Below are 13,423 nucleotides of genomic sequence, written 5' to 3' on the forward strand. Positions count from 1 at the left end.
ACTTTCTGATCCGTGGTTTTTGATCCCCATGACCATATTATGACCCTTTATCTGACCCTCGTGACCCGTTTTTTGACCCTTGTGACCATTAATTTTGGAGTCTTAATTTCGAGTACCAAATTTTTATCACCAAAAATCGATTTGGATTTTTATAATATAGAGAGACAATTTAAGAGAACATTTTTCTCGTTTGAAATTCTGAGAAGCGCGAGACGTGGTGTTTATGCGTTTGGTTTTTATCACTGAACACAATTGGAGTGAATAGAAGCTTTCATGGGTCTATGTCGCCAAAGCTTCAGATAAGACCTCTGAGATTTTTGTTTCTAGAGTTAGTTCCTCCGAGGAATTGGTAGCGATGCATGTATCTTCCGAGCAAACAGTTTCGAATATAGATTTTTTCTCATTTATCTAGAATTATTTATTAAATCACTGATATGCTATAAAATGAAATATTGATAAATTAATGCGAAAGCAATAAACGAAAAAAAACAAAAATCTTCAATTTTTCTATGACAATTTTTTCACACTCTTGTTCGTTAAAGTCTAACGGACATTATGAAAAAAAAGATGAAAACTGAGGCACTTGAGCGATTCTAGAGGTAAAACGGAAAAACGTGGTTTTTCGTTGATTCACGGTGCAAAATCCATTACAGTTATCATTTTTCCCACTTTTCAATATGTCCCATCATATATCAAAAGACATTGAGAGATTTTTTGCGGTTTGCATTCTTCAAAAGAATGAGATTTCACCGCGGTCTCGCTTAATTCGATGTCAATTTTTAATTGAATAATATCCATCTTCCACGAGGCATGAGCTCTTCTTTTTTGATTCTCCATTATCAATAAAAACTGAAACTCTTTTCAGGTTCGTTGCTGGAGTGATTAATCGTGAACGAGTGCCGGCGTTTGAGAGGATGCTCTGGAGAATATCCCGGGGAAATGTATTTCTACGACAAGCGGAGCTTGATAAACCACTCGAGGATCCGAGCACGGTGAGCCTAGGATATCACTGCCTGATTGAAACATCGGAGCAGTTGCTATGGATCGATAGATTCTCCCATAGACACTACAGAATAATTCTCGTGCAGATGAATTGATTTTGTAGAATCATTGCGATTCAATGACAAAGACGCGCAGAGAAAGAAAAGTTGGAGTTTTTAGGGATGTCTCTTATAGTTAGGGATGAACTAACTAGGATTACCCTCAGCATTAATCATTTATCACGGAGATTCACATACACAGAAAAGTTTCTGAATTCCAGTAATCGCCTCTAGATTTCAGTGCTATTCATTTTTTACTTAGGTTTTTCTTGTGAAGTAATATTGAAAATGATCCTAGTTTCTCTCCTATCTACTCCAAAACTCTATCCACCAATACCCTGTGACATCACAAGATGTGGAACATTACATATTAGGGCAAGGGGACCCTTTGGGGGGGGGGGGTCTGGATCATGCACGCTTAAAACGTCGATTCCAAAAAGATCGAAAAAACAAATGAAGCAAAATTTCGTGTCCTAACGCAAATAAAAATAGTGCATGGTGAAGGCGAACTTTTTTCCATTTGAATAACATGGAATTTTGTGACTCTCTCAGTCTTGATTTTTTAATAATTCAGATTTCAACGATAAAAATTCATACTCTGCGGAAAATTCATGATCGTCAGTACTATTTTCATAATTTTTTTTTATAGAGCTCAAGACCAATAGGTCTTGAATTTTTTAACTCATCCCGTTGTTACCTTGTAAAATATTACAAGGTAACAACGGGATGAGTTAAAAAATTTTCCGTCACGACGAGCGCGAAGTATACATTTTGCCCTTCGCGGGAGGGAACTCTGATTTTGTGCCTACACTGGGGCGAAAAATAGAGTTCCAACCATGCGAGGTAAATAAAAGACCCTTAGCCGCATGCTTCCGTACGTGGGCATGACTCCTTTATTTTTGCTCCCTAGGTTAGAAATATACTATTACACCATATTTTTTATCTATTTTTTTCGTACCGATTTATGGGGCGTAGATGATTTGGACCCCCCTAAGGGCCCCTCCGCGATACATACTACCATCTTGGGTGAAAAATACCACGGGGTACTGAAATCCCGATAAACAAAATACTCCATTGAACTGAAATTTCTCTTAGAATCAGATAAAAAGTTGTAGTCCTCAGTAATTTTTACTGAAATCCAATACCCAATGCACTCAAATCAAGGCACTTTGGTAGTGAAATAAAAAATCCCGGATTCTTAAAATAAAAACGTTGAGGTTCCAAAATTGACAGGCTTTTTTCCTCAAATTATCTGCGTCAATTATGGTGTGATATCACAACTCCCGGCTGCATCATGAATCGTCACAAATTACAAAAGCTCTTTCCCTTCTTAATTGCGACGCAATATTTGAATGCCCGCAACGGCTTTTATTCTACGAACCCAGAATTATTGATTTCAATGAAATTTCTTCAGAGAAAAAGTTCTAGTTTTTAGTATTTTTTACTCAAATCCAGCAACCGTGTTACGCAAATTAAAACACTATGGTAGTGAAAGCAAGAACCCTGGGTTCTTATAATGAAACCCTCGAAGTTTGGAAATTGACAAGCTTGTTTCCTAAAATTATCTGCATCAATTATAGTGTGAAATTGAATCCCTTAAAATTAGAGATATACACCCCAACAACTGATCAGGAGATGCGGTAGTGTCTCTGACCGAGTGAGAGCTCAACAGAGTCTACTGCACTCCTATTCGGCTAAAAAGAGTTCCGCAAACCTCAATTCAAGAAAATGCAATGAAAATTTTTTTTCACAAAAAAATTCCATCGCGCCTTGATTTAGTTTGGGTTTTCTTATTCTCTGCGCACATACTAATATCAAGAAAAGATGTTTTTCAATTAACTATTAACCAACGACGGTGAGGCCGACGAACCTGCGGCTTCGGCGAGCAGGAGGTTGCTAATAGAGTAATCGCGTGTACCGGCATGGGTTTCCTGTGGTTTCCTATGCTACTCCTATGTTCTAGGAGTTATGTTATAGGAGTGCGAATGCGGTACAATGTAGAACCCACAACCGCATGCATAGGGTTGGATAGAGTGCCGAATGGGACCCAAAAAGGGACTCGAAGGCCGTAAAATTAAAACTATTTCTGAATTGCAAATGTTTCTCCCCATAAGTCTCCATTTGCAATTCATGAGTTTCTCCTCTTTGATCTCAGTTATTCTTCCCCAATTAACTGGATTAATAATTATCATTATTTTAGGGAAACGAGATATACAAAACGGTATTCGTCGCGTTCTTTCAAGGTGAACAATTGAAGAGCAGGATTAAGAAAGTCTGCACTGGTTTCCATGCATCTCTTTATCCCTGTCCTAATAGCCACGCCGAGAGACTGGAAATGGTTAAGGGTGTTCGTACTCGTCTTGAGGATCTCAATTTGGTATTCAAAGAGAAAAGTTAATGCTAGACGGCAAATCGGAGAGAATTGTTTTTCCAATTTTTCTTTGTTCTTTGTTTCTTTGAGGTTCTCAATGAGACTCAGGATCACAGACAGCGAGTGCTTCACAATGTCGCCAAGGAGATTCCAAATTGGAGTATTATGGTTCGAAAGATGAAGGCGATCTATCATACGATGAATCTGTTCAATATGGATGTGTCCAAGAAGTGCCTTATCGGGGAGTGCTGGGTGCCTATGTCTGATCTTGGAGTTGTGCAGAATTGTCTTACAGAGGGATCTGTAAGTAGAGATTAATTTACGAGCGGATTACCTTTTTCAGGATTTATTGAACAATTGATGTTCACATGCATCTCAATAATGATAAAATTACTTGAGGATCAAGGGATATTGGAGACCTAAACAACTTCTTTGATTAAAGTAGATCTACCCCTTCGACGGGCTGCACTATAGAAATGGGTATTTTCAGTTTTCGAATTTTTCAACTAAATTGCATGAGAAAATTTTGAAAAAAGTCACATCCACTAAGTATTACTTGAATTACATTTTGCAAAATATTAATAGGTTTTCAAACGTTGCCGTCTTGTAAAGCAATAATGGAACTTGTTTGCAAAACGATCCACCATTTTCTGTTAGATGTCAAGAAATTTCTTGATTTTTTGCCATCCAATAAAAAAAAAATCAGATTTTAAAGAAAAATTCTTAAGCCCAAATTTTTACTACGCCTTTTCCAAGACTTCAATTCATATTAAAAATCCGACGTCGGTGGCCGAGTGGGCTAAACGCAAGTCTAGTGTGCGAAAGGTTGTGAGTTCGATTCTCCATGGGACTGAATTTTTCAACGGAAGACTCCGGCGAGCGGGAGGTTGCTAATAGAGCAACCGCCTGTACCGGCATGGGTTTCCTGTGGTTTCCCCTACTACTCCTTATATGTTCTATAGGAGTGCGAATGGGGTACAGTGTAGAATTCACAATCGCATGCATAGGGTTGGATAGGATGCCGAAAGGAGATCCGAAAAGGAGACTCAAAAAGCCGTAAAAAAAATCCATATTAACAATCAAAATATAGTGATTTGCTCTACCAGAGTTTATTAATGGATCGTACGGTAGAGTTAAAAAAAATGCAATGTATGAAAGTAAAAGTTTAGACAGAAATGTATAAAATTTCTTGAAAGCACCATGCATTCCTATTAAATTTGTTCACACAGGAATCTTTGACAATTTAATGAAAGAATCTGGTTTCTTTCTCAAATATCCCATGATCTCCAAATAAATTTATTAAACAATTCTTTGAAAGTTTTATCATTATTGTAGAACTGTTTGTATTTAATATTTCACATGTTCGTAATTTTAGAGACAATGTGGTAGCTCCATACCCTCATTCCTGAACGTTATTCATACTGACGAGGATCCGCCAACCTTCAACAGAACCAACAAGTTTACCAAAGGATTTCAAAATTTGATTGATGCATACGGTGTAGCATCATACCGCGAGGCTAATCCGGCTCTGTACACTATAGTTACATTTCCGTTTCTCTTTGGGATTATGTTTGGTGATGCGGGTCATGGTGAGTTGACATAAAGTATTTCGAGATGAATAAAATTTACAAACTTGGATGTTTTGAATGCTTGCACGTTTCTAGATTCACTGATACAAGCTTCGACATTCAACTTTACACTTGTTGTTACATTGTACGTGATTTTGATGCGCGCTGTGTCGACTATTATTGAATTATATTTTTGACAACATGAGCGTGACGTAAATGTTGAATGCTCCCAATGAGATAATGATGGAAGAGATTTTATATTGGTGTTGAAAACACCTTTAAACATGTGTAGAAACATGTGTTTGAGGTGATGAATTTTATTCAATGTAAATATATCTGATGCAATAATGTATTTTTTCACCGAGAAATCAAAATACAGTTTTTTGTCCCGATTAGAACTTTCACATTTAAGGTCAAAACGTATACTCGGCTCATCATTTTTAATTTGATTTGATGGATTTCCTTTCCAACGCAAGGGCACTCGTAATAATATGCGTTCAATATTTTTGTCTATGTTCTTCTAGTTGATACATTACGAAAAATTGGAAACATGTGGGAAATGTATTCAATTTCTACTGCAACTGAAAAGAATTCAATTGATAGTTTCGCAACTTTTTCGAACAATTTTTGCAGAAAATTGATTTTCAAAAGTCAATTTGCAAAAATATGTGGCGTAATCTTGCCAATACAATAAAGGTATCGGAAAATAACCGATGATTGTAGAGCATTCGTGGTATGACTACTGAAAATTTTTAGGCATAAATGTTCTAAATGTTTCCCTATATATTTTAGCTTGTTTTATGTTACGAAATACAGGAAAAACACTTGAAAAAATCGAGATCTGTTGACTCTTTTCTATGGAATATCTAAACTGATAAATTGTATCAGCCAGTTATATCATTTTCGATAGAAATCAGGAAGAAAAAAAATATAATTGCAATAGGATTCCTATACAATTTCCCAGAAAATACTTTAGGTTTTATTTCAAGCTATTTCATGTTTGCAAAATTTCCAAATCATGTGCAATGTAAAAATCTGGAATATTTGATACGAAGTTCTGAAAATGTGCATTCTCCTATGTCAACAATTATTTTCTCGCCAGATTTTTATTCAGTTATTTTCTTCACTCATTAGGAATAATCTTGAGTTTATTCGGTGGATGGATGCTGCATTCTCCTATGTCAATAATTAAAAAATTTTTTTCATCTCGTATACCCTTTCGGCTCTTTACGATTTGTTCCCTTCCCACCCACCAACCCCCTGTACCGCACTCGCCGAAGGACAAGGGAACACCTCATTTGAGGGAAAAACCTGCCCAGGTACAGTCATCTCTTGCGAAAGTCCCGCTCGACAATGAAACCGTGAGATTTAGAGTGTTACAAATTTTGGCCACCCCAGCCGGGAATCGAACCCGGGTCTTCCGCATGCCAATCCTACACTCTAACCACACAGCCACCGCCGTCGGTTGTCAATAATTATTTTCTCTCCAGATTTTTATTCACTTATTTTCTTCCCTCATTAGGAATAATCTTGGCTTTATTCGGTGGATGGATGGTCGGCTGGGAGAAAAAATTGCTGGCAAAAAAAACAGACAACGAAATTTGGAACATATTCTTTGGTGGCCGATACATCATCCTTCTCATGGGGCTTTTCTCCATATACACCGGAATTATCTACAACGATATATTCTCAAAGTCGGCCAACGTTTTTGGATCCAGTTGGCACGTAACTTACAACTTTTCCACAATCCACGACTCCATGAAGCTCACACTAGACCCTAAATCAGACAAGATCTACTCACAAGTGCCTTATCCACTTGGTATGGACCCAGTTTGGGCACTAGCCGAAAATAAAATTATATTTTTGAATTCTTACAAGATGAAATTATCAATCATCTTCGGGGTTGTTCATATGATATTCGGAGTGTGCGTCAGCGTTATCAATATTGTGTAAGTACAGTCATTCGATTTTGTAAGAAAAATGATGAGAAAATAGTAATTGATAATTTTTCTTCTGCTCTTCTCTTCTCCAGGCATTTCAAACAGTACTCTCGCCTATTCTTCGAATTCTTACCACAATTGTTGTTCCTTGTTTTGCTGTTCGCTTATCTGGCTGCGTTGATGCTCATTAAGTGGGTTCTGTATGATGCTAGATCGAAAGGTAAGTGTCAATTGCATTTTAATTGTTTTGACCATTTTTCAATTGCTGCATTATCCTGACTATAAATAATATTAAGACAAGCCAAAACTTACTTTTTCAGCACTTGTTCCGAAAGTGAAATTTTACGCACGCTCCACGTGCGCAAAATCCTACTTTCACACGTTGTGATGAAAAATAACGTTCGACACCTGTGGGAAAAGTGTTCTTTGATCCTTGGCACTCGCCTTTGGCGAGCGCTACACACCTCCCACGCAGCGAAATTGTATATTGTGCACCAAGGGCGGAATAGTATATTTCTATATAATTGCGTAAAAGTCTTCATGCCGAAGGCGAATGCTATCCTCCCACGGGTTAAAGAAATGGCCAATAAATTTGGATAATTTCAACAATTTATCCATTACAACAACAGGCATATACAATGCATTTCATGCATTCCTCATGCATTCGTGTTTTAATTTCTATATCCTACAGCGGTTTACAAAGGCCGAATTTTTATAGCAAATTCTAGATTCCTTTAGCCTTTCCTGTATGAAATGATTCTTATAGCAATATACAGAAATTTTCGATAGGTTTCCTTTATGCGTGGTTTTATTCGACTGCTTTCATAAATTCACTGCTTGATTTTAACTATTTTTTCTCCTTTTAGATTTTGCCTACACGCCAACGTGCGCTCCTTCAGTTTTAATCACCTTGATCAACATGATATTGCAAGGTGAATCAAGAGTGCCAGAAGGCTGTTCAGAATTCATGTTCGCGGGCCAAGCCGTTCTCCAAAAAGTTCTTCTTCTTGGAGCTCTCGCTTGTGTTCCAGTTCTGCTATTTGGAAAACCTTTGTGGTTCTTGTTCAGCCAAAAGCTATCAAACAAGAAAAAACGAAGAGTAAGTATTAATTTAATAGCACCTCCAACGTAGAGTATTCTCACCACCAAGCGCACGTCCCACGTGTTCTAGACTGCGCAACAGTCCCATCGCGTATCTCTTTTTGATTTATCGAAATTATGTAAATGACAAAAGTTATTCTAAACAATTGTAGAAATATTTCATAATTTGGAAATTTTCACCTATCCAGAATAGTTTAAAAGCTACAGCGTTTTAAACAATCAAAATTGTTGATAACAATTAAAGCGACAATTTTTCGAACTGGTAACTAAGAAATTCGGAATCAGCGACCCCAAAAACATTAAATTCAATCAAGGTGTCACGCGGACCCTTTCATGTACACAGGATTGTCGTAGGCGTAGGAACTATTGATTACACGAAGAGAAATATTCAATAACAATTACATATCTTTTCCGTAATTCCGGAGCGAAATGTGGTTGTAAGAAACTTTACGGAACTGTCACGGAATTTTTCCAGAGCGTTCCGTAATTTTTATTTGAATCTTCTGAGAACAATTATGATACCGTCACTTAAATTTTCTGAGTCGATTCCGTAATCAGTGAGCGAATTGTGAGTTCCATAACTTTTATTGAACTTTTCTCTCCGTGGAATTTGAGATTTTTACCCTAACATATTCCTCCTGATAATATCGATCGAATGATGTGACAATATCCTTAGGGAAATAGAAAAAGTTTGATTATAATTGGCATTCTTAACTTTTGTGACACACCGAGTTTATCAAAAAACGATGGCTTTCAAAGAAGTGAAATACAAAATTGACATTTTGTAGAATTGTAACTCTTATGTGAAAATGAATGAGTACTTTCGAAGATATTAAATTTTCTATGAGAACCGCTTCATTCAACATCTCCAAAACTGTTGCTTAAGTGTCAGTTTTTTTTCCAAATAACTCGTCTTTTCTTTCATCTAATGGCTGAATAATTCTCATCAGGGCAATGGTGTTCCTTCCCAAGACATCGAACTCCAAAACGACATAATTGTCAATTCTTCGAATGGTGGTGCAGCTGGTGCTGGTGGATCAGGTCATTCCGATGAACATGAAGAGGATAGCTTCGGAGAAGTAATGATTCACCAGGCAATTCACACTATCGAGTATGTCCTCTCGACGGTGTCCCATACCGCCTCGTATCTGCGACTCTGGGCGCTCTCATTAGCCCATGCTCAACTATCTGAAGTACTCTGGGGTAGAGTAATGTCGGCGGGATTGGGAGCAGAAAAAGATGAGTGGGTGAGGTCTGTTGTGTTGTTCGTTTCCTTTGGCGCGTGGTCATTCTTCACGATTGCCATTCTTGTTATGATGGAGGGATTATCTGCCTTCCTGCATACTCTTCGACTTCATTGGTAAGTTGTTAGATTTCAAATTATTTTCTATGATATGTATCACTCTTATGAAAATTTATGGACAATAGGAGATGAGTAAAGACAAAAATCATGGCGATTATTGTATGAATATTCTTTAAACTTTAATTTCGATAAAAGACTTAATATTTAATATTCATGAAACTATTCATAAAATAAGACTTTTATTGAATTTCTCTGATTTTCGTCATTACGAAGATATTCAGTTTTCATTCAGTTGTTTTTTTCAGTTGCGGAATTAAAAAATATGAATTCAATATAGAATCATTCTGTGGATGTCTGGTCTTTAAAAATATTATTAATATATGTTTCACATGAAAAAAGTCGTGAAGTACGGAAGAAGTCGTTGGAAATTTTGCCCAAAAGTTGAAACGTGTTTCACATTAATGTATAATAAACTCAAATGTCATGTTTGATTATGATTCTCATATGGATTCTCTTGTCAAATATGTGCGAAATTTACGGGTTTTGAGAAGGATATCACTGAAAATTCTTTGTAATCTGCGAAATTCTTACAGACGATGTCATTTGATGATTTTTTCTGAAGTCCTTTATTGTGGAGATGTATACCGAATAGCGTGCAGATTTGTTTTGGACTCGTCTCCTTTTATATTATTCATAATATCACTTTTGCAGAATCACAGTCTATTTCCCTTTAATGGACAGCAATCTGCTGACGTATAAATTATTCATTTGATGAGAAGAAATGATCTCTAAAAATAACCGCCCATTCTTTTACTCTAACAGTTTTCGACTTCAAGTAAAATTATGATTATCATTTCCCTTTATGATAAATTTCAGGGTCGAATTCATGAGCAAGTTTTACATGGGCCAAGGATACATGTTCCAGCCATTCTGCTTCAAGAGTATAATGGATACCGAAGACGCCGAGGAATAAACTCCATTTTTTATACTATAAAATTATCAGAACTTGCACACATAGTTCGATAATAAACTGTTATATTCAGAGATGATGTATACCTCCAGGTACCCACGATTCAACCAGTAAAGAGGAGAAATTCAGTCGTAACCATTTTATCACCATTATGACAAACTTTTTAAAGCAATTCCGAACATTTTTACCTGCTCTTTACCCCCAAGCAACTGCTGTTGAATCACTTGGGGTCAATTGTGCCTCGCAGAATGAGATAATTGGAGAATAAAAAGAGAAGATAATCGATAAGAACAAATATCTGGAATCGTGTTGCTTATTTTTCCCTTTGAAAAACGACGAACATATACATAACATGGTGTGAAAATTCTATATTTCGATACGAGTGAGACGGAAGTCCCGTCTCACATGTGTCAAACAATATTTTTCACAATAATGTTACAGCGAATGGCCGAATTGTCACTTTTTCGTTTACAAGTACAAGAAATAGTACATTACATGTCCGGGCCTTGGAAAACAGATCACCGTCCCCCTGTTCTCCTTTTTCATTTTTACTCCAGTTGTTTTCCCATCATTTCTTGATGGCTATAGAAATGTTCAGTCTTGGCTACTGTTTTCTATTTTTCTACTTTGTTATCATGCTGTACTGTACTCAAAATTATTTCTTACTAGGCTTATCTCATGTAATTATGCACCGATAATTCTCCTTTTACTATGTCTTACTGCTATGTTACCATTATTTTGTTTAAATTCCTAAACAATAAACTCGTTATCTAATCTAATCTATAACTAGGCGCCTTCGGCTCGGAAGCAATCGGCAATCTTGCACGTGGGGGAGGGTGATATGTTTTCCATGGCGAGGTGTGTATTAATTTATGTCATTAGGCCCGATAATCCGCAATTCTAACCTTGCTTCACTCGATTAGATCGCGGTTTTCGGGCCCAATGACATAAAATGTTGTATGTCACACGGCGATGAAAGTATTATCTGACGAATGTGATTATAATCCTCGCCTTCGGCTCGGATTATAAAGCCACATTTGCCAGATAATACTTTATCGTCTGACGGCGATAAGCTTATCGCCTGTCGGCGTTTGACGGACATCAAGTTTGACGACATTTTACGGACAGTGTGATGAAATATATTGTATGTCATACGGTGATAGAAGTACTATCTGAATCACGTAATTATAATCCTCGCCTTCGGCTCGGATTGTAAAGTCACATTCGGTAGATAATACTTTTATCGCCTGATGACATAGTGTACTATTTCGAAACCATGAGGAAGCCTATTTTTTGTCACAACGTTCGTGAGCGGCTTTAAAGGATTATGCCACAATAAACGCACACCGAAACATACACAACGTGTAAAATAATCATTCCATTCCAATATTTTTCGAATGTTTGTGACAATTACAATCGTTGCGTACATCTGGTATTGCATTCATTGTAGCAAAGCGAAACTTCACGAACTGACGCGAAGCTTCACGAAGAGACAAAAATGAAAGAATCTTGCTCTCATGAAAGAATTTCTGTTCCGGCGGGAGCAGTGACATTTCCCTCCCGCGAAGTGGGAGGACTGACTTTGCTCCTACGCCGGAACAGAAAAATCGCGTTCTAACCACGGAAGGTAAAATAAGAGACCCTTGCCGATGTGCTTATCAACCTCGCCTTCGGCTCGGCTGATAATTCTGCACGTGGGCAAGGGTCCTTTATTTTACCTCCCTAGGTTAGAAAGGTTCGTAGGCAGTGTTTCTGTGAATCTCTGCCTACGACCGGAATGACAAAAAAAAATTTTCATGCGCCCTAGTATCGAAATGTATACTATAATCTTTTGACCGATTATATCTTTAGGAGTACTTAATTTCGAGGTAAAGGTTTGAACTACAGTAGACTCTCGTTATAGTCGCATTCGTTATAGTCGCATTTCTCCTCATATCGATTTTTTCGAGCTCGAACGCTTCCCCCACTCCGTACCACCTCCGAGGTGTGGATTTAAATGCCCCTGTGTTTTCTCGGAATGGGCTTTGTTTTGCATTTCTAAGAAATTCGGGAAATAAAATTTAGGAAAAATGAATTTGCGAGAGAGAAATTCAGTTCACTCTTGACTGTCATGAAGAGAGGATCTTTGCAGTGGTGCATAATCCTGCTTTTTATTTGAATGAAGTGAATAACTTTTGGAGTGTGTTGAACAATGCGATGTTATTAATATTTCTATTCATTTCATTAATTTACTAAAAGTGTTCAACGCAATTCATTTTGTTAATTTAATAAAAGTGTTTAATGAAAATAATTTTTATATTTAATAAAAATGTTCAATGCAAATTGAAGAGAAAAATAATTGGAGTAAAATTTATTTTCTTATCGCTCCCGATTCCCGGAATTTAGGCTTACCGTGAGCGCCTGGTGGGGGAAGAGAAATACAGCCCCATTCTCAGAATCGGCTGCCCCTACAGCCCCGTGAGTGCGACTATAACGAGAGTCTACTGTATTACACGAACATGATAACGGTTTCCGGAGAGAATATGTACAGTACACTCCCGTTATAGTCGCATGCCTGGGGCTGCAGGAGAATTCGATTCGTTGAATGCGACTATAGTTCCTTACCCCTATCATGCGCTCAGTTTTTTAAAAATGTACTTTTGAAGTGTTTTATATTTACTATCTCCTGCAAAGGTGAAATAATAGCGCATCTAAGAAAACATCGATGCATTTACATTCAGGAATCGAGAGGGGTAGGGAATGGGGGAGTAGAAGTCTTCACGCTGGCAAAAAAGTGATCGAGGGGAAATTCGACTATGACGGCAGCGACTAAAATGAGAGTCTGCTGTACTTTCTTAATGGAATAAATTGGACACAATGGAATCCTCACATGGATTTGAGGCAAAAACGATTTAACTTTTCCGAAACAATTCATTTCTACCCTACACTGTTAGAAATTTTTTAAAATTTCATGCAAGATATTATAGTAAATCTCATGAGAGTGACATTGAATCGGATTTATGGAAAAAATAGTCATGAAATTTCAAGTTTTAAATATAATTCGCGGAAATTCATGACTTTTCAGTGAGAGTCAGATGGAAATTTCACAACTTGATTGAATTTTCATTGGAACATGAATATTGAGAAACAA

The 13,423-nt window shown here is 37.2% G+C and overlaps 1 protein-coding gene across 5 annotated transcripts in view; it reads left to right on the forward strand.

Moving 5' to 3' along the window:
* LOC107048790 (V-type proton ATPase 116 kDa subunit a) overlaps positions 1-10,590 on the forward strand; it is a 43,950-nt gene extending 33,360 nt beyond the window's left edge. For all 5 annotated transcript variants that reach the window (XM_015272175.1, XM_015272178.1, XM_015272174.2 and 2 more), the window contains exons 6-14: positions 866-992; positions 3,241-3,417; positions 3,502-3,714; positions 4,787-5,000; positions 6,502-6,928; positions 7,012-7,139; positions 7,786-8,018; positions 8,971-9,380; positions 10,200-10,590. In XM_015272175.1, coding sequence (XP_015127661.1) covers positions 866-992; positions 3,241-3,417; positions 3,502-3,714; positions 4,787-5,000; positions 6,502-6,928; positions 7,012-7,139; positions 7,786-8,018; positions 8,971-9,380; positions 10,200-10,296 — 2,026 coding nt within the window. In that variant the 3' untranslated portion in view covers positions 10,297-10,590. The remainder of the gene's footprint in view (positions 1-865; positions 993-3,240; positions 3,418-3,501; positions 3,715-4,786; positions 5,001-6,501; positions 6,929-7,011; positions 7,140-7,785; positions 8,019-8,970; positions 9,381-10,199) is intronic.
* Positions 10,591-13,423: the final 2,833 nt, after the last annotated feature.

Source organism: Diachasma alloeum, unplaced genomic scaffold, assembly GCF_001412515.2.
Source record: "Diachasma alloeum isolate Michigan unplaced genomic scaffold, Dall2.0 Dall_scaffold_00197, whole genome shotgun sequence".
Lineage (NCBI taxonomy): Eukaryota > Metazoa > Arthropoda > Insecta > Hymenoptera > Braconidae > Diachasma > Diachasma alloeum.